Source organism: Solenopsis invicta, chromosome 3 (assembly GCF_016802725.1).
Source record: "Solenopsis invicta isolate M01_SB chromosome 3, UNIL_Sinv_3.0, whole genome shotgun sequence".
NCBI lineage: Eukaryota > Metazoa > Arthropoda > Insecta > Hymenoptera > Formicidae > Solenopsis > Solenopsis invicta.
In genome coordinates, this window is record NC_052666.1 from 28,546,531 (window position 1) to 28,568,001 (window position 21,471).

Sequence of the window (21,471 nt, forward strand, 5' to 3'; positions counted from 1 at the left end):
TTGAGCGTAGATAAAGAGATTCGACGCTACTCGAGCCGCACGCGGAAACGCCGTTGCACATGCAAAAACCGAAAAAAAAAAAAAACAAAGTCGCTGCAGGTTCACGCAGCAGACGTTGCGTTGCGTAAGCAGGTCTTCTGACGGAGTCACGTGTAATAACAGCCGCTTTGGTCTTGTAATTAGGAATCTGGGAATGTTATTTATAGTGAACAATAGATTCATAATATTGCGAATAAAAGAGCGAAACAGAGAAAGAGAGAGAGAGAGAGAGAGGATGGTGCAGTTACGTAATGTAATAAATGACAAAACATTCTGAGAGAATCATTTTATATGCGTGTGTATATATATATTTTTTTATCTGTTATATATAATAAATATGTATTATTACCTCGCAAGGTACGCGCGTTTTAGTGCGCGTCGCATCGGCCGTATCTTACCGTTCGTTCCGTGAATGATAACACATCCATAATGAGTTATGAATATATCGGACGACGTAAGACGTAGAGACGTTGGAAGCAGTGCGATCTCTTTGGGACAGGGGCGACTGGTCTGGCGAGACAGTTGGGAAAATAATTCGAATAGGTTCGCGATCAATTGGTTACGACAGCCGAATCGCGTCGCGACAGACAATGCGGATCGTCCATTCTCGTTATATGTAAACTGGATCTGTATTTTTCAAGATAAAAAAATTTGTTTGTTGATGACCACACAATTTTTTTTCAAAATGAGCTATGACTTCGGGTTTATAGAATACTCGTTGTACTGAAGAAAGTCCGAGATGTTTGTCCAAATTAACGATTATTCAATCAACAATTTATAAATTTCTTTCTTTTATGTGAAAGGTGACTCGTATTGTTAATCTTTGATTGCATTTGCATATTATGAGCTCTATTTTCTAATTTGTCATTATCGTTAACTTCCATTTAGCACCTGAATCGCCGTAATAATTTTAATTCTTTTCAATCTTTTTTTTTGTATTATTGATATTATTTGTATCATTAGAATTATTATACTCGCACATTTTCAAATTGTTCCCGTGTAATACAAAAAGAAATTGAAAAAATTGAAGTTATTAGCGGTGCCAAAATGGCACCGGTTAACGTTCTAGCGTTAATTCGGAGGTTTGTTTGTCCAAACGGTTGTGTAACATTAGTTCGAATCTCCATTCTTTTCCGTAATAAATATATAAGCTGTTCCAAGGGCGCCGACAGAGCAAACACATAGCGTTATCTAACTCAGAACTAATTTGTCCCAAGTCGCCAATAAGAGTTTCACTTAGCGTCACGTCACGAAACGTCAGTTGGTCAAGAATAATTGATTTTCATACATTTTTTTTATTTCCCCATGCTGATAATGTATTCAACGAGAGGAAATGGAGCAAAAAAGTCCAAAAATACCTTTTCATATTTTTCGGTCGAGAAAGTATTCACCGCTCGAGAATAATTTATTTTAACAGCTTTTCTTTTTACATTTAACGCTGATAATATATTTAACGAGAAATTCGAAAAGTTGCGAATATAGCGACCGTTCCACTTGGATGTTTTGATATCGAGAAAAAAATTCATTTAAACTTTTGTAAAATATAACTCCACCAATCTGTCCCTTTTTAATTTTGAAATAGTTTTGCACGTAAGATCGAAGCATAAGCCGAGCAAACCTCATTTGAATAAATGGAATTAAATTAAACAGCAAACGCAGGAGCGCGCATATAGATGAGCTCAAGATACTTCTAACACACGTTCCAGGAATTAATTTAAATAAATTGAATTTAATTAAATTGAATCTTGCGTTCAGACTAATTGCCCGTGTCCCCGATCGCATTGCAAAATGTTTTGATTTTATAAAATAAATCGCACGCGTAGGTCTTGTGCGCCACTCTTTACTTTCACGTGGAGAGGATCATTATCTCGCAAGCGACGCGAAGATGAGAGCTATTAATTGGAAACATTAGTCGGCGTGAAAATCGATGCGGCGCAACGTTCCTACGTTCTTACATTTGTAAAATGGCGATGTCAATCTGTCCTATAGTCTAGTAGTTAAAGTAGTGCATTAACAATTAAGTAATTGATTAATTAATAGACGAGTAAATTCGGTACAGCCACAGTGTGATACAGTGTAGATTGGAACGTTGTACATCATCGCGAGACACTTTTTCATTTGTGATGAGGACAACATGTAGAATGTGAGGTGTACAGCGCTTCAATTTTCAAGGAGCGTTTAATATTTTAGCAGTTGACACTCGTGTTCGGAGAAAGACCAAACGAAAAGGATGAAAAATGTCGTGGGATTCGTTTTCTTTTATTTTCGTAACTACCTACTTACTTCTTTTTTCGAGTGTTACACGATTTTATTGTGTTACTAGTGCTCTTTCGTGCGCCGGGATATTAGCTAAAGTGTGTTTTCGGAGAGAAATTATTTATATTAATTATGTTATGTAACGAAATTATTTTGCAATATAAAATTTTTGTGTTCCACGAATGGAACGTTGGCCGTTAATAGGTGCTGCAATTTAATATACGTTTAATTGCTAATTAAAATCCTTTAAACTTCTCGCTTTTGTTGAACAAAGAGGGAAAACTAATTGCGCTAACACGCTTAAAATCCATATTTAACAAGATATACACTTATACTTTCACGCCGGGGGGGGGGGGGTTTCAGGGCGCTCGAGGGGGACCAATTCGGTCTCTTGAACGCTGTTTAGACACAGCGAGAATGAAAATTTTTAGACCACTAACGATATTAAGAGTCGATCGTCTTTCGGCGAGTGATTGCGGGTTCCTTCGCTCCTTCTGCCTTCCGTTTTCCTTTCACATTTTCGCGCCACGAACGCTCTGTCGACGACGGGACGATCGGATCGAATAGGGAAACTTAAGGAGTAACTCGAATCGTTTATCGCTTGCGAATGGGGTGCGGATTATGATGTGCGTGCCTGGTTCTAACGTCGTTTCCCAAAGCGCAAGAAAACATGATCGACGTCTTGCCTCTTGACGCCTCTGTCGTACCGCGGCAAGTTCTCCTGGTATTCTGAAAGCAATTCAAATGCGAGCCATAATAATTATCCCCATCGCCGTAATCAATCCTTCTCAAGTTTGAGGAACATGGGGGTGGTGACGCGTATTCAGGCGCGGCATTAAGATAACATTGGCATTGGAGATTTCGCGGGCGGCGATAACATAAATTAATGTAGGCGCGAAGAGCAATTGCGAGAGGAGAGGGCTACATGCCTTTCACCGTTCAAACTAATTAACCCTGTATACGTGAATCTACGGCGTCCGTCGCGAAGTAACAGTAGCTCGTAGTTGTAAACTACTCGACGCGAGTCTACCTGTTCTGGCTACCCTCTCTAAAGAAAAAGTACGGAGTAAAGGGGACTCGAAGCCCTTAAAGCGCTGAAGGCTGAGCATGTAATAAAGTTTCGCACGGTTGTGTCAGATACATATGTGTCTTTTTCCCTTAAGTAAGAATTTTGCGAATTATTTATGAAAAATATTACTTTCAATCTTCTTATAAGATCTTCTCAAATCGTCGCTTTTGTATTTAGTTATTACCAGAAAATGAAATACCGGACGACAAATGAGAAGTTCGTTACTCGCTTAAAAATTCATTAAAAATAAAATGTTCAATAAGGAATGTTTATATGAAAATGTTTATAAAACCTTCAACCACAATATTTTATAGTGTATACAGATTGGTCATGAATTTTTTCAGATTCCCTTTTTTTTTAAGAGAATATGAATTGAACATGACAGAGCCACGTGTACACTGAGAAGGTATAAAAAAATGTATACGAGCGAAGAGTTATAAAGTCGTATAATTTGGCTGATAGGCGATTACCTCTGTCGTCGACGAAGTTATTCAGATCCTTGATGTCCCATATTCTGGCGATGGCGACACAGATTTTACGCAGTCTGGGCGGAAGCTCGTCGAGGAGTTCCGAATTGCATTGAGGAGGCAACGCGAGAGCTTCGCCGGACAGGACAGCCATTGTCGTGACGAACACGAGGATCATTAGCGACGAGCTCATCATTTTTGGGCTGTAAAGGAAGAGTACAATTGTTTGCGCCAATTCTCGGTTTCACCCAGAAAAAAATTACGTTCAAATTGATGAAATAGTTTCTTTAACTTGGTTTTTTTTTAAGTTGAAGTGAAAATACCTTAGAGGGAAAGACAAATTTATTTGATTTCAACAAATAATGTTATTAAATTAAAACACATATCCAGATGAAACAATGTCCATATGTTTATATTCTCGTTACATTTGTGAATCCATATTTCCACGCGTACAAAACCCTTTAAAACATTTATCATCGGTAATATTTAATCAGTCTACCAGGAATTACTAAACACCCTAATTTACGTAATAAAAGCGATATGTTATAGAAATTTATAAATTTTGATAAAAATAATATTAAATCATAATAATTTCGTTAATAGATACTAATTTTGAAATTTATAAATTTTGATACCACATTGCTTATATTATGAAAATTATAATATTTGTGTTGGATCGTGTACAAAATTGTTTTAGTAAAGTACCTAAATGTTGCCAATGACAGAGAGAGAGAGAGAGAAAGAGACGGTGGGGGAGGGAAAGTTTTAAAATCAATCCTTAAGTCATTTAAACCTGCTCAAATTTTGACAGCTTGAAGACAATCATCGTATTTGTCTGGTAAACGTAAAAAGATCATATCATCATTTTGATTCTTCATTCCAAGTAGTAGACGACCAATTTAACGCAATTTTTGTCGAATAATGTTAACGCTCATATAATATAGATTACTTTTAATTTTAATTAAGTCATTTTGTATTGGCGCGCGTTTCACGAAGATGAAAGCGAATGTTTGGGCATTGCTCAGTAGATGGAAGACCGGACCCTTTTTGTTACCTTTTTGTTAACCTTCTTGCCCCCTTTTTGTTACCCGATGACGCGCGACGTTGCGTAAGCGCAACGCAGTTCAGTTTGATGGCGTTTGTCGCGAAATAAAGACGTATTACAAGCTGAGTTTTTTCTTTGCCATTACAAACGAATAATATTATAAAAATAAGGATCTTGATATTTTTCACATAATTTGTTTTTGAAATTAATAATCAATTCGTCATATCTTTTCACTCTCATAACGCTATCATTTCTTGTTGAGGGAAAATCGCGTTCTCGAAGAATTTTACATGCCGATTATAAATTCGGCCTGTAATTTGTATGAAAATTAAAAATACTACCACTTGGGTTTTGCAGAAAAAGAATATTCTCTTTATAATTGGCGCAATTTAAAGATTCCATACATTTTTTTTAATGCATATCATTTAGGTTGAATTAGATTACACAATTACAAGATATTTATTTTAAGTACATACCACTTAGGTTGGAATAAGAGATTTTGTAAAAAATATTATTACATTTTACGCGGCTAGACTATTTGCTTCAGTATCAAGTTAATATATTTCTACGGGCAAGTTTACTCAGCAAAATTTTTCCATTTTTCTAGCAAAACGAATTTTATTGATAACATCGAACAATTGACTATCGCAACAAAATTTATTTGCTCTCCTATGTACAATAAATATGTAATAAACTAGTACAGTACAATATCCAATAGCAAATATATATAATTTTGTAGCGGCAGCTAAGTTATTTTTCTTCCACATTGTTGTTTCAATTTGGTTTATCATACGCGACTTATCAATTCATTCCGCATTCCATTCGCATTCGATTACGCTGAAAGAAAAGAACTCTGTACGTATATCAGGTATAAAAAAAAATCGAGCGCGTTTGAAGGATCAGAAATTATAAAAATTCCAAAAGTACGAAAGGCTCTGTGCAACTGACGCGTTTGAATGACGAGCTAGAAATTTTTCAAAATGTCTGTTCGATTTCCCCTCTCATAGGCGCGTTGCACCGTAAACAGAAGCGAGGGTGTCTGCATATATTGACCCGCGGCTATCGGTCCGACTTCCTAAGCATACGATTTCCTTGATACAATAACGATAGCGGACGTTTATTGAGGATTAGATGTCACGTACGCAATATCGAAGTTCATTCAATCCGAACGGAAGGGGAATGCCGTAACGCGGTTCTCGGCGAGACGCTCGACGTACAATGTATATTACAACGTGTATTACAACGTGGCACTTGCGATACAAAGGGCGATTAGCCTTACTTCAAACGTTATTGTGACATCGTGTATACAAATGAATATAACCATGTCAATCGATAAGGCAACGATATAATTAAGCAATACATTCGAGTACATTGGCATAAAATACCTTGTAAAGTTCAGACACTTGGGCCGACATTTATAGTCGATTCTTATATTTAAGATCGGCTTAAGTATCACCTTAAGATGCCATCAACCAATCAGATAGCCGTATTAGCATCTTAAGACAATCTTGAAATAAGAATCGACTATGAATACCTGCCTTAGATTAGTATTCATAATCAATTCTTATTTCAAGACTATCTTAAGTAATATCTCGTACAGCATAGAATAGCAAAAACATTGCAAAATATTCCTAAAATGTTTTAGCTGTTTAGCAATATTGCAACGATCAAATGTTTGCTTCAGAAATATTGTGATTAATATAATATTATTATTAATAATTATAATATTATTATTAAATAATAATTATAATAATTATAATTATAATATTATTATTAATAATTTATTAATCAATATTAATATTATATTATATTATATATGTCGCTGCAATGTTGCTGAAATATTGCTACAATGTTTCAGCAATATTGCAATAACGATCAAATGTCCGCTTCAGAAATATTGCGATCAATACAATATTATTAATTAATATTATGCAACATTATATATGTCGCTGCAATATTGCTGAAACATTGCAGCAATATTTTGCAATCATTTTTTTTATACTGTGCTGTATGGAATACTAATATCGTTCTGTCATTGATTGATCATATCTTAAGATAGAACTTGAGGTGGTCTTAAATATAAGAATTGATTATGAATATCGGCTTTGACAATTATTGAGACTGTTACCCTGTAACGGAGTAATCGCGAGGACATTTATTTTGCTACACGGAAAAAAAATTAGTATCAAATTAATAATCATATGTAGTATGTACATGATAAAATCTACTTGAAAAAATTTGATAATCTTGAATAAACATAATTTGCTTATATAAAGAAACAAGAATGTTTACATGTAAAATAAATTTTTTCATGTAAGCAAGTTATATGTCTATTTAAGATTATTGAATTCTTTCAAGATTTTATACTCTTGCTTATACAGAGAATTATTGATTTAAAAATAATTTTTTTCTGTTTTTTTCTATTTTTTTCTAAGCTCTGAGTTTTGTGATACAATATATAATTTAAGTCAACTTTCAATTTAATTGTTAATCTTAGATCAATTTCAGTTCATATATTATCTATGACAAATGTCCTTTTAAGGTAATATCCTCACTAGCGTATTTTAAGCTAGATAAAATGTTTTTTGTGCATGCCTAGAGGCGCAGCAATAATATTTCTTTATCTCGTGGATGTCATGCCATTTCGCGTGACTTTAACACGCGCGTTACCAGTATTATACTGCACCCAGACTATGCGTCATACCGTAAATGTATTCCGCCGCGACACGTGTAAGATGAATAGTTTGTATATATGACAGGAATGTTAAGGATGCGATAAGAGTCATCCAAGAAAGAAAGGTGGAGGTCGCCTTACACAGAAGGCGATCTGAAAACGTCTGATAAATAGGGCTTTTATTGATAAGAACAGGAGAGAGTCTTCCGGATGAATTCGAGGAGGAAAGAAAGCAGCGCATTACGCAGACACTCGGATGCACCGCCCGGTAGTCTTTACTTTGTTCGAATGGATAGCGTATCGAAGAGGAGCAAAAATTTCCATGGCGAACAAAGAGCGAATAAATTCGATATTCTCTCGTCTTTGTAAAAGTAGAAGAGAGCTAGCCGTATCGTTCGAAAACGCGCTGTTGCGTAATTTTACATATAAAAATTTTATGCGCGAGATTCCATCGAGGTAACTCGAACGAGATCTTCTCCTATCAGTTTCTCCTTAAAGAAAAAAAGACTCCATTTGTAAACATATGAAAATTAATGATTTTTGCTCCAATATACGAAGCAAGTATTGAGAAAGGAAATGATGAGAAACAAAGAAAAAGTAATGAGTTTAATTATCGGTCAATTAATGAGAAACATAAAATGCGTGTATTAGAAGACGTTCTCAAGATATATTTATGTTATCCTCGAATGACATCCTCTAGGATATCTCCTTGCAATCTTATCGTGGTCGCCTTAATGAGGAGGCGATTAATCTTCCTAAATTAACTGTCCACCGCAGGTCAATTTCCACATCCCGAGGTTACATCTCGAGGCTACATCCCAAGATTTCTTATGATATATGTGAACTCCGAGTATATTCCTGGAATAATATTTTACCGTGCGGTTATGCATACGACAAGCGTGAACGGTATACATACAATTGTAACACACGGATCGGAGCAAATAGGCAACCTGTTGCTGATTCACCGTCGCTCGCACTTGATGAACTCGGTAATCGCGTTTTATATATGCTAAGTCGGAAGCACGGACAGGTAGAATATGCGTATACGCATGTTGATAATGCCACAAGTTAAAATTTACTTGAATAAAATACGCCGTTCGTTAAAATTAAATCGCTGAAATAAAACCCACGGTCTTCAAGTCTCAAAGTAAAAGCAAAGAGAAAATGCAAATACACCAGGAAATTCTTTTCTTTAAGAAACGCTATTTGCCAGGACATTCTTCTTTTCAAAAGCATTCCGCGGCACGTTAACTTTCGGGAGAAATTTTGAAATTTCTTCAAGAAAGAGTTCGTCTCTTTAACGAACTTCTCAAAATCACCGCGATTGCTTAAGAGGAATGTCATGCATTTGAAAATGATCGAAATATCAAATTCTTTTTACGTATCTATTTTTTAAACAGGTACTTTTCTGCACATTTTACAATTACGTAAAAAAACAGTTCTAATAAAAGGATTTCCATCCTCCAAATTCAGTTGGAGAAAGAAAGAACTACTGTGTTGGGTCGTCAATCTCTCGTACGTTGTCTCGGTATTGTATGTATTAATAAGAATGTAATTAATTTTCACACCGAAAAAATTGTATTCTTGAAATATGTACTTAATATGTCCTCTTAACAGATATAAGAATATTTCCTCTTAAATTAAGAATATATTCTTAATTTGCAAAGATGATCGTCGCCGTCATATGCGCGCTGTGCGTGCATCACGTTTTCGATGATACGCATTTGTTCACGCCGCGCTGGATCGCGCCCGCACACACGGCAGACGCAGTCTCTTTTTATATTAAGAATATGCTTTTTAGAGGTTTTTCCTCTTAAATTAAGAAAATCCTCTTGGCGCGTATTTTAGAGGAAAACATACTATAGTTAAGTGGGATATTCTTAAGTTAAGAATACAATTTTTTCGGTGCAATGTAATTAATTTTTAACAGCTCAGGTGATTTGACGGCGGGGCGGCGAAATTAAAACGCGTGAAGAGAAGTAAATGTAGTATTGTTTGCATTCACTTATCACCAGCTGCGAGTGCACGTATGTAAATATTAGCGAAGCAACGACTAGGTAATACGACTCAATGCTAAAAACGTGTGTTTTCATGTATTTCGACATACGCGCGCGTCTCTCGATGTGTGCATAATTATCGCCTGTGTGTGTACCCTACGCGTTTAAAGCTTAGCGCAGTTGCAGTCACGAGAAAAAAATCAGGCATGACAATAATAAAATAAATAAAAAAAAAACAGCGATACGCGTATGAGAGTAAGTCGAAACTTACGGAAGAGAGATTTTGTACCGAGGATTCGAGAGATTAATGGTCGAGGGTAATTATGAAACTTTTGGCTTCTTTGTAAATGTTCTTAAGAGCGATTAGAGAAGGATGAACCTTCGATATTAAGATAGTAGCGCGATAAACTCTGATCGCTCTTATCCCGCAGCAGAACGGAAACGCTATTGGCTCGATATTACAAGTAACTTTTTAATCTATAATAAATGTCTGACAAACTCACATATGCGAAAATCATTAGATATTTTCTATATTTAAAAAATATGTAAAATAAAAGCACGTAGGGTATGAAACGCCTAATAATATAAATAACAAATACAAAAGATAATATAGTACGTGTAGACGTGCGTTAAAGGAATTCTGGAATAAGCCGCGGACTGCAAAAAACCAAAGGGTACGAAATTGAAGAAATGTATGTGTAAGAAGGGTACGGATACGAACGGAATACATTGGCTCATATTTCGCAACATATTGCGTTCTGAAATTTCCCGCTGAATCATTAACGCGCGAGTAACGTTATGCATACGCATATAAGTACACGTGTACCTTGAAAGTGCCTATTGTACGTTCGTGCTCCTTTCCGCCTTCTCTATAATACCGGAATAATACATATCACGCGAACCGTACATATCACGTGAATCGACTCAGCGTAGATACCTTTGAAGGCGTGATGAAATATTAATACCGTGGATGAGATGATGAGACCTTCTTTCGCCACCGCGAGCAATCGCACAGATGATCTGCAATCCAAAAGGATCGAGGATATTGGATCCTCCCTCGCACCTTATCTTTCCCGAGACACTGATTACTTTTCTCGTAAACCAAAAAAAAAAAGAGACGCGAATTTAATTTAACAAAATAATTAAGCTCATTTCAATCTGAAGTGGCTATATTAATAGATCTAGTCAGGGAACAATTGAAATATTCTTAATTCTTTCTACAATTGATAATCTCTTCTATAATACGATCTTCACCTAGGCGCTCAGACTTTAATAAATCTGGATCACAAAAGATAATGATCGAACTTCTCCAACTTCTCGAACTTCTGAATATCCTTGTTCACTGTATCGAAATTTCCGATTCACGTGCCAATGTCCCAATTTTTCTGGCTCGACTGCAGTCGATTTTATGCCTGCAGTATAAAAGTGTAATCCTTACTCTTAATCTCTCTTTCTCTCTCTTTCTTTGTTTCCGTTTTTCATTTATATCTGTCGTTCGATATTTTTATTATTCGTAAATTCTTGTGGAGTGCGTAGAAAACTTTCCCGATATTTCTGTCTATTCAAAAATAACTTTCTAGTTGCGAAGCAAGGAAATCGAACTGTTGAAAAAGTTTTCGTCGCCGATATCGAAACGTTATTGACGTTCTTCGCATCGCTTCCAACGAAAGTCAACATGATCCCTCATATTTCGTCGATTATGTTTCTCGAGGGTATCCAACGAGCGCAATCATTATATTACGTCACATTCGCTAACTTGAACGTCACTCGCCTCTGTTACGTCAAATACCCACGCATTGTCGCGCCGCGTCGTTGCAATTCCAGCGAGTACCTATAATTTTGGCAGAAAGACAGAGAGAAAGGAGAAAACGTCAGACAAGGAAATTCGCTTCGTAGGCAATAAGTCACTCACGTGGGCGTCCACGTGCAAGAGAAAGAGACCTCTGGCATTTCGTGACAATTCGCATTCCGAGGTATCGCATTTCGAGGCGCCAGTTGGCGGTCTAATGACAGAACTTTTCGTCTAAAACTGGACTTCCGTTTGTATTACGTTTATTGTACTTTAAGGAGCACTTTAACAAATCGAGCTCTTTCTATTACCGTGTTGCGCACACTGGTTGGGGATCCATTAGGACGGGGACTCCTTACAATGTACTTCCCCGTGACTGCAGCACTACCTTCGTCTTTCCATACTTTTTAATTTACCTACGAGTGTTGCAGAAAGCTTTTAATGAGTCTAACACGGAGAAATGTGGCATTAACGAGCCACGTGTCCCTGTTCACTGTGATTTTAACGAAGCTATTAATTTAACTGTTATTAAAAGTTTAAGAGTTACTGCACGCAGAAAAATATCCGTTCTACTGATAAGAAAAGAGTTTATTTTCTAAGCAATGGTTATCTTTAACGAAGAACATTGTTTGGGTGACTGTTTTAAAATATACTCAATTTTAGAAAAGCATTGTTATTTACTTAAAAAAAAAAGAATTTATAATTTTTTTAGAAAAATTTTATAAAATCGTATCGAAGAAAAGTCAGAATAATGAGCAAATCAAATTTTTTTATTTTAACTTAATATTCTTGATTGAAGCGTTATTAAGATTCGGAATACGTTTTGAATAAAATTAATGCTTATAATAAACTTATAATAAATTTGCGGATATATAAACTTGTGAAACACTTGAAATATAAATAGTATTTGCTGCTTAATTCAAGCAATTTATATAAAATATTATAAACTTATAAAAGAAGAAAATTAAAAATCGACTTACATTAATAACTGAATAGTGCTAATTGATTGACTGCTGTTAAGCTAGTAACAATTAATAGTCAGGCTATCTAAAGTCGTCCTTTTTATCTCAACGTTCACGCTGATTATGAGATAATTTCCGCTATCCGTAGATTTACCCTTGGTAATATCTTTTCCTTAATAAAAGGAACAAGTAGCTCTTAAGCTTTCCAATAACTGACTGGGAGGGAATTTTACGGTTGTCAACGGATAGCGGAAATTATCTCACAATCAGCGCGAACGTTGAGACGCGCGTCATTCACGAGATAAAGTCAAATTGGAAATGTCACCATCGATCTTATCGTTTTGCCGCTGCGATTCGAGCATCCGTGCAGCCGCGCACCGAAACCTCTCGCGTAGTTTCAGGACGAGATCGGGCGGATTGACGACGCGGCGGAACAACGGTCGTGCTCGTTAGATCAAGCGCGATTTGATGTGACGCGCACGGGAGAGCTGGAAGATGTCCGCGAATACGATATGAATGTTGATACCGGCGTACACGCGGGGCTGATATGGAATTACGAGTTCGTGCCATCGTATTACGATCGCGATTAAACTTGCGAAAGTTACGTACGGTATTAGAGACGCCGCAGAGGCCGTGTCGTGCACGAGATGGCCCGTCGCGCAACCCCGCCCCGGCCCGTACAGGGGATTAGCGTACCCGACGTCGCGTTCGCATCCCGGAGAAAGTTAGCGTTACGAATTTCGTAACTTTACGTTAAACAAAACCCTCTGCTCCTCCGCCCCCCGCCCGCCCTTGCCAGCCATTCGACCACTCACTTACATGCGCGATATTGCAGCCGCGAACTTCATCTCGCGGTTCGAAATACCATAATAGTTTCGGTACAATAAGGTCGCGCTCCGGGAGAGATTTTGTTCTCTGGTCGCGCTGCTCTTAAGCTGTCCGTGAGCAGGGCAGCGCACGATTCTTAGTATTTACTTCAATGAGAATGAAATTCCGAGCCCGGAGACCCGTCTCTTTACGAGACGTCCCACGAAATGTACAGTCGAGATATCGCGCACAGTCGATTAAGAGCCTTTAGTGAGAACGAAACGACTCAATATCGTCTGGGAAAGAAAAAAAAGGGGGGGAGAAAAAGGTATATTTAAGGGATAATTGCGAGATTCCGTTTCTCTGATTCGTTCCACGATGAAAACGCGCAAACAATGGAAGCTTCTGAGAAAATTAATTCTCGCATCTTACGCGAGAAAGAAGATATACGTGTATACATATACATATTAAACAGCAGTTAATTTACGATTTCGTCTTTTTTCTTTAATCTCTCCTTGCCCCTTCCCGTCCCTGCGGTGATTCCAATTACCGCGCGGGAAGATGAATCTAAAGACTAACGAGTGAAAAGAAAAGATAAGCGCGTTGAATCGCGCACATAATTAATTAAGGGCCGGCTTTGATTGAATGCTAATGAATGACATTTGTAACTGCCACGTGTTATGTCTCGTTTATAGTAATAAGCTCATAAATCATCGCGCGAAATCGTAATGTAACGGTAATACAGGGAGAATTAATTAAATCAATCCCGGTATATGCGATTCGTAATCCGATTGTTAATGTTCGTTTCTCGCGTATTAGAAACGTTCATCGTTTCATGCACGATCGAACTAAAATTCAGAAACGAAAATCCGGTCTGTCGTAATAATCAGTGCGGTACTTCGTAATCGAGTACCAAAGTATCGACAGCTGCTGAATTTATCGACGTAAAATTAATACACGTTAACTTGTAGACATTTTGGATTCTCATCGGAGCACGTTGATCACACGGAGAAAAGACGTTTGATGACTCTAATTACATGGTGAAATAATTATAGAATTGGTAAGCTTCATTTTTATAGTTATTGCACAATAATTATATATAACAAGATTATTTTAGATTAACAAGATAATAACGTTGTGTTTATAATTCTATGAACAAAATTTTATAAATTATAATAATTTGAAATATTAATATGGTATATCACGATAAGGATGTAAGATGGTAAAAAATAAAATAAACATTTCTGCGTAGTATAATAAATGCAGTGAGAAAAAAGTTGTTAACGTAACTAAATTCATTTCATTCAATTATTTATGTATTTAAGTTAAATATATAAGTGCTTAAATTAAAGTTTAAGTGTTTCATGCATTGAGTTAAATACATAAATACTTGAACTGAAGAAATTCAATTAAGTCGAAAAATTTAGTTAACAACAACTTCTTTTTCTCAGTATACAATCACAATAGTAAATATAACTATTTTTTAACGCTTATTTGCATAGTAATGATAACTAATAACTATAATTTGCAAGATTAAAGCAACTTAAAAATAATCATTGATACCGAAAATGACTATAAATTATAATTAAATTATGCAAATAATTGCAACCATTTTTTCTCTTGATGTACTTACGTGACGAGCTGCGAGGCTATTTTAAACGTATTTATCACGACAATATCGAAAGACGGTTTATCCCATTTCTCAAGGTATCAATTTCCAAGTTCGATATTTTTAATGTAGACAGACAGAAGTCTTCCACATTACCCAAATAGTCAAATAAAATTGAAACTCTCTCGCAATCAATTTCATCGTAACGACTTATTCGAATATAAACTTAAGATGTCAAACTTTGGAATTGATACTCTGAAAGATTAGGTGCGGCCCACATTTGTGTGCCAGCTTTCCGCGTCATCGGTATAAGTATAGATAAGCGTGAATTCTCAGAATTATGGTAAAATTATAAATTAAATTTTCTTTAAGAAGAACAGAGGATAGATCACAATTTGTTACAACTTTCCGAAATGTATCTTGTGTGTCGGTAATTAAATTTCTAATTAAAAGTTAGTCTGTTAAAGTCTACTTCATATCGAACCCAATAATGTCTTAATATACTTGTTCCTGTTCAAATTTAATTTCGCGGAAAAGTTTTTCGCGCTCGTTTCCTCGTGATTCAAAAATTATTAGAATCTCAAAAACAGTTTTACGAGATCGGAATTTTTGAACGAATATTTTTTTTCTTTACTTTTCCTCAATTCTGGCACATTCTATGCAATGTAAAATACAGCTGTTTAATGATGAAGTAAACGAATGATCCGATTTATATGTAGATGACGCAATATACACGTCAAATGACGTCGACGTCAAATGTTTGATCCGTATATAAAATACAGACGAGTTTTTGCTCGCGCGTTTTTCTGTGCTCGTAAAATTCATTGCTAAGCGACGAGAGAATTTTCAAGAAAAAAAATGTCAAGAGAAAATGTACATATCTTAATAAATAACAAGAAATGCCAATCGAGAATTAGTAATACTGAAAGTTTTACGTGCTTCATCAATAATAATTTTCTGTATGTTAATTTCAAACATCGGAATTCAGTAGGCAAATTGTATTTATATTTATTTTTATATCGCTGTAACTCAAGATAAGATCGTATTTTGTGCTTGCATTCCAGCACACGTACGCCGATGAAAAATACGAACGAGCGTTCGGTACGTAAATCAAATGATTGAGCAGGTAATCGTTGAAAAAGAAAATTTTCATGGCACTGAAACAAATTACGTTGGTTCGATTGCCTCAAATCGCTTTAACATTTCAATCCCTAATGAAATTATATTCTTCGCGTGGGAGTACACGTTATTCCTGGAAGAGAGTAGGTGGTGATACAGTTAATCCCTAAATTAGGTAAATATGAAAATCTTATTGTACATCAGGCAATAAGAAACAAAATCTTTAAGTCTTTCCAGAAGAAAGTTATCTACAACATATTTTAAACTTTCGTGTAAAAACTTCTTCTGTGAATTTCTCGGGCATGACTGTGTGAATTCTTCGGCACCGATGCGTACTTTTGCATAGAGTTCTTCCAATATTTTCAATTATAAATAAGAAGAAATATTTTATTTATTACTCTGAGAGAAAAAATTCTAAAATTTTAATAAATATTTTGAACTAATAAAATATTTACTAACGTTACATAAATATTTATTTGCATAAGAAAAAGTCATACTTAAATTAAATTAATGATTTTTGTATGAAACAAACATAAATTCACATGTAGTAAATATTTCATTAGTATTTTTTGAATAAATATTTATTGTTTACTAATTTTTCCCTTAGTGTATACATAGTTTTATATATTGTGACATGTGTTATATATTTATGTGATACGATAATTTATAATTCTATAAATCATAAACAAAACCGTACCAACCTGGCGCAAAGATAGCAAAGAAGATGGTTGTCGAGAAGAGATCGTCAGTATCGCGAAAGCAGAGGACCTCTACGGCTTCGTCGCTCCTCGTTCACCCCTTTTACCGCACGTTATCGCACTGTCAGACTGTGAGTTGGCTGTTGTCCTATAAGCGGAACCGCGAAATTCGCAAGGGGGATGAAGTAAGCCCCGATGCTCCGTGAATGACCTCTGAAGCTCTGACAGACGTCCGGTGGTAGAACAGTGGTGACGATGCGATAATGTTTTGGGGGGGATGTCCCGCGGAGTGGCGCGCGAGATGGACCAAGTGGACGTGGACGAGAAGATCGTGTGGAGATCGTCGTCGAGTGTCGCGGACGTAGACGTGGACGACGGCTCTCGGCGATGAAGGAGACGAAGGGTTGCGAGGGCGAGCGCCGCGTAGGGTGGCCGGCGAGAGGCCCGTGCGAGAACCGTGTGACAGTGGCGAGAACAGCCGGAGATCAGCCCTTAAATACGCGCCGTTCCAGCTGCCATGCGCGTTTCATGGGGCGCCAGAGAAATCATACGTCGACGCGTAACTTACCCTCTCTCGCCGCCCCATCGCTGCCCTTACCGCACCCTGGGCGCGGAATCGCGATGCGGCGCACATTCTCATTCGATACGCATGGAATAAAAATTTCACGATTTTGGTGGACAAACTTACATAACGCGAGGTCAAACTTGTTGCTTTCGTGGGGGAGGATGGAGAGAGAGAGAGGGGGGGGGCATGATGCAAGTTGCATGAGTTGCCCTGCATAACGTGAGGCGTTATGAGACAATTTTGATCTTTCTGAGATATGAAATATATAACATGTGATCTAATACTATACTATAAATAACGACAATAATAACAGATATCTAATATCTGATAAACAAGATAAGCCATGTACGGAAGTAATAATAATAATAATTTATGTATAATAATAAAATACAGAAATATCAATTGGAATTACGTGAAAGATAATCTTTTATGGTTTGTGTCATATTCGCAGTTTTAACATATTCTCTTTGTATTTTTATTATAATTTTTAATTAAAAATTATAATTTGTTTCCATAACTGACAATTTGTGACATAAAAAAAAATTAAACAATATTTGTTTAATTATTGCATGGAAAATATACTGTACGAAAGCAATTTTTTAATCTTTATTTCAGTCCTCGTATGACTTTTATCATTACACGCTGAGTAATTTACGTCGTTATTAAGATCTCATGCTGGTGTGATACGTGTCGTTTTACTTGTCTATAAATTTAGGTGGAATGTACGGCAAGTAAAAAAAAAGTAGTGGACAATTTATGTGTAGATAAAATATACAGTAAATTGTATACAATTTATGCGATATCACACATGTATGTGGAACTACTCATACGTCCCACAGACGTCGGAAATCTTCCTTGGAATAATTTTTCACATGTCTGCTCGTATTTTGTTAAACTTAGCAAAAAGATCATGTACATGTTTTTTTGCTCTCGTATAATCTTCTATTTTTTAAAATATTTTAATATATTTAAAAATCCTTATATCCCCTTTATTTTGAAAATGATTCGAAATCGTGAAAAATCGCGTACGTGTTCGATCATCTCGAGGGACTACTCTATCTCCCAACTCGCATAAAAGAGTATCGAAATGCGTGAACACGTACTTGGCGGTCTTTCATAATTTTGAACAGTTTTCGAAATATAGGGAATGGAACAGACTTTTTAGATGTTCTATATAAATAAATAAATTGCGCGCGATTTACATATTAGCCTGCCATGATAAATGCTGAACGTAAGTAACTATTAATAGCGTGATAGAAATTGCATTGATACGGTTCTAATTCAGATTTGCGTTCTACTAGAACTCGGAGCATTGTGAGGCGTCAGGTGCAATACCGAGCTACGCTATTAACGATTTTTCGCGAAGCTGTAGGCGACAGATTCTCCCACGTAAACTCGGAATTTCCCGCGTCGCGGCCTCTCGTCTGTTGTGTATCAACTTACAATTAAATGCACTAATAAGAGCGTTACACCTTTGTAAAGCTTTTATTCTAAATTATTGTCTTGAAATAGTCACGTTAATGAACCTAGCCTAGAAGTAACGATTCTTTTAAGGATTTTTTTTCAAAATTATTTCGTATATAATGATGACAGGGTTGGCAACGTTACTTTATAAAAGTAACGCATAACTGTTATCGTTAATTAAAAAGTAACGATCTTTTTTTTTAAAGTGGCATCCAATTGCAGTTTATGTCGCCTTGTGATTTCGATTAATCGCAACGTCGTGTATTGCATATTTATAAAGAAACAATAAAATTCGTTATCGCCACGGATAGAAAAAATAACGATCGTTGAAAGAAAAAGTTAAATATCTGAAAAAAAAGTGCATGTGCAACGATGAGACATCAGCTGAGCTGCTTCTGTAACGCCTGTAATAAAAACAAAGAAAGACAAAGTAAACAAAGTGTAATATGGAGAAAGAACGTGATAAACAAAACTATAAAAAAAAAAATATAAAATAAGAACCTAGCTAAAAGATGCACAATGCTGATTAAGTCATTAAAAATTTGCGCCACGTGAGATAATTGTGCTCACTTTCCACGAGGATAAATCTCCGGACGCTTTCTACGTAGTTACCTAAACACGCAAAAGAGTTTCGACTACACCCGATCCTTCTATACGTATCTGATATGTCTGGTGCGTTGTCTCAGAGTTTTGTATCTCCGCTCGTTCGCATTCCACCCGGTGGACAGCTAGGGTGTCCTCTCGATGTGGAGGAGCAACTTGCGGCTCCGGAATACAATAACTGAGCGGCGTGTGCATTGACATTCGTCCCTTGTCGACCACGTAGAGAAAACCATGTTGCAATTCGATTTCATGGAAGATCGAGTTCCATCGACTCTCTTATGCAGAATGCCCGTGACACCTTCGCGCCACGAGAACTCGTTTTACAGCGTACTTTTATGCGATTTACATTTGCGTCACTTATGTGACGCTAACGTACGATCACGTCTACGTATAATAAAATTTGTCTTTTTTTTATCTTCCTTTTTTGTTAACTAGTACGAAAGAAACTTGCCTCCTTCGACGTGACGACATAAGACCCAAGACAAACTTTCAGAGCCGCACAATGTACATACACATGAAAGAATCTTGCTAAAATATCTAAAAACTCAACTAGATACAAATGTGAAAAAATTTTGGTAAGATTGTCAAAATAATTATGTGAGATACTCAAGCATGCTTGTTAGAATATCGAAACTTCTTGCAGCATTGCCTGTCAGACTTGAAAATCATTTATACATTTACTTTGACGGCCTAAAAAATTATTTTCAAATTTGTATCTAGCTAAATTTTTAGATACTTTAACAAAGAAACCGTTTTTTCTATATAAAGAAATTTGATAAATTAAAAGTTTTTTATAAAGATGCCATGTTATTTATATTTTTCATACTAAATACGTAATTGGTTAATTTTTCTATATATACATAAAAAAATAGTTATTGAAATATTACTATTACGTAAATAGTAAGCAAATATTAAAAAATAGTTATATCCACTATAATTGTGATTGTGCATTTACTATGTAGAAATGTTTATTTTATTTGTACTACTCATATCTTGATATTTTACTATATTGATATTTGAAATTATCATAATTTCTAGTAAAATTTTATCATACTGATAGAACGATAAATACAAGGTTATTTCAGAAATGTTCATATATGTAAATGACATTTAATTATATAACATTGTTAAACAAGGTATATAAATATGTAGAATTCAATATTTAATTATATATAATTTTATAGTATAACACTGCGTAATTGTTATACATAATTATGCATAAATTTTTCATTGTAAATTTACTTGTAATTACATAACATTTATACACAATTATATAAAATTTCTTATAATTCATGTATAAATTTATATAATTATTATATGTATAAGACATCACGTGTTGTAGCTGTTATATAATTATAAAACGTAAAACCTTAAAAACATATATTTTATACGTTATTAATATTTAATATTATATTTAAACGAATAACAGAAAAAATTATTCCAGATGCTATTCCGCATATGTAAAAATCAGTAAAAACTGTTACTTTATATTTATTTATAAAAAATGTATGTATCTTAATTATATATACGTATTTCATTTATTTCTGATAGCATTTATTGAACTAAAAACTATCTCATAAAATTTCTCAAGATGTATCCATGAATATTAAATATTTATAAAATGTCAGTTTTTATACGATCTATGAAGTCGTGCAATGTTGACCGACGACCAATTGGATGGATGACTTAACGCTTTTGTAATCGCAAAAAGTTAAGTAATGTTAGTGACGGTGATTTGAGTGACCACGCTTGTCGCAAAAATTAAACGACAGATTATAAGCAATTCCTTGGGAAAAGAAACAGCATAAAATTAAAGAATTTTTTCATCAATATATTATATGTAAGATTGCGTTTAACATATTTGATATGTAATTTTGTATAATTATAACCAATTATATATAATTATATAAATAAACAATTTTTTACCAGAAATTATAGTATTAGTCGAGGGGAAATTCACAGCCGGCATTGGTGTACAAAATTTCGGCAGTGGACTGCCGAAAAAAGTAAGCAGTGACCTATAATATTGACGGCATTGTCGTCAGTGGTTGGGGAGTGGTGAGCTCACTTCAGAGTCGGTTTTTCGATCATGGGGTTGAGCACAAAAATTTTTGAATACTTCGGGAAAGCTTTAGAATTCTTGTGCAGGCATTGGCGTATGATAATGGGCACGCGGTAGTGTTCATAATTGCATGGCATTGCCTTAATTTTAATATAGGATTGACGGCATTGTAGGCATTGACTAACAATAAGCATTGTCGGCAGTGTACAAAAATGTCGGCAGTGTTTTACAGCAATGCCAAAAATC

At 35.5% G+C, this 21,471-nt stretch overlaps 1 protein-coding gene across 3 annotated transcripts; it reads right to left on the bottom strand.

Annotated features, from left to right (window-relative positions):
• Positions 1-310: 310 nt before the first annotated feature.
• Positions 311-19,450, bottom strand: LOC105204614 (myosuppressin). 3 transcript variants are annotated; one of them, XM_011173762.3, is made up of 3 exons: positions 16,535-19,450; positions 3,835-4,034; positions 311-3,024 (listed from the first exon to the last, which is right to left on the bottom strand). In XM_011173762.3, exons 2-3 carry the CDS (start codon positions 4,025-4,027, stop codon positions 2,936-2,938), a joined length of 282 nt encoding a protein of 93 aa, XP_011172064.1. In that variant the 5' UTR covers positions 4,028-4,034; positions 16,535-19,450; the 3' UTR covers positions 311-2,935. The 3 variants fall into 3 exon arrangements, with proteins under 3 accessions (XP_011172064.1, XP_039302458.1, XP_039302457.1); XM_039446524.1 differs by lacking the exon at positions 16,535-19,450 and adding an exon at positions 12,317-12,457; XM_039446523.1 differs by lacking the exon at positions 16,535-19,450 and adding an exon at positions 11,648-11,723.
• Between the last annotated feature and the right edge of the window lie 2,021 nt (positions 19,451-21,471).

Bases quoted from the DNA above. Each gene is read 5' to 3' on its own strand.
- LOC105204614 (XM_039446523.1), bottom strand. From the start codon at position 11,676: ATGGATCCCCAACCAGTGTGCGCAACACG. The intron at 4,035-11,647 runs GTAATAGAAAGA...CTTCCTTTACAG, and splicing joins CAACCAGTGTGCGCAACACG to CCCAAAAATGATGAGCTCGT. The intron at 3,025-3,834 runs GTAATCGCCTAT...AATTGCTTTCAG, and splicing joins TAACTTCGTCGACGACAGAG to AATACCAGGAGAACTTGCCG.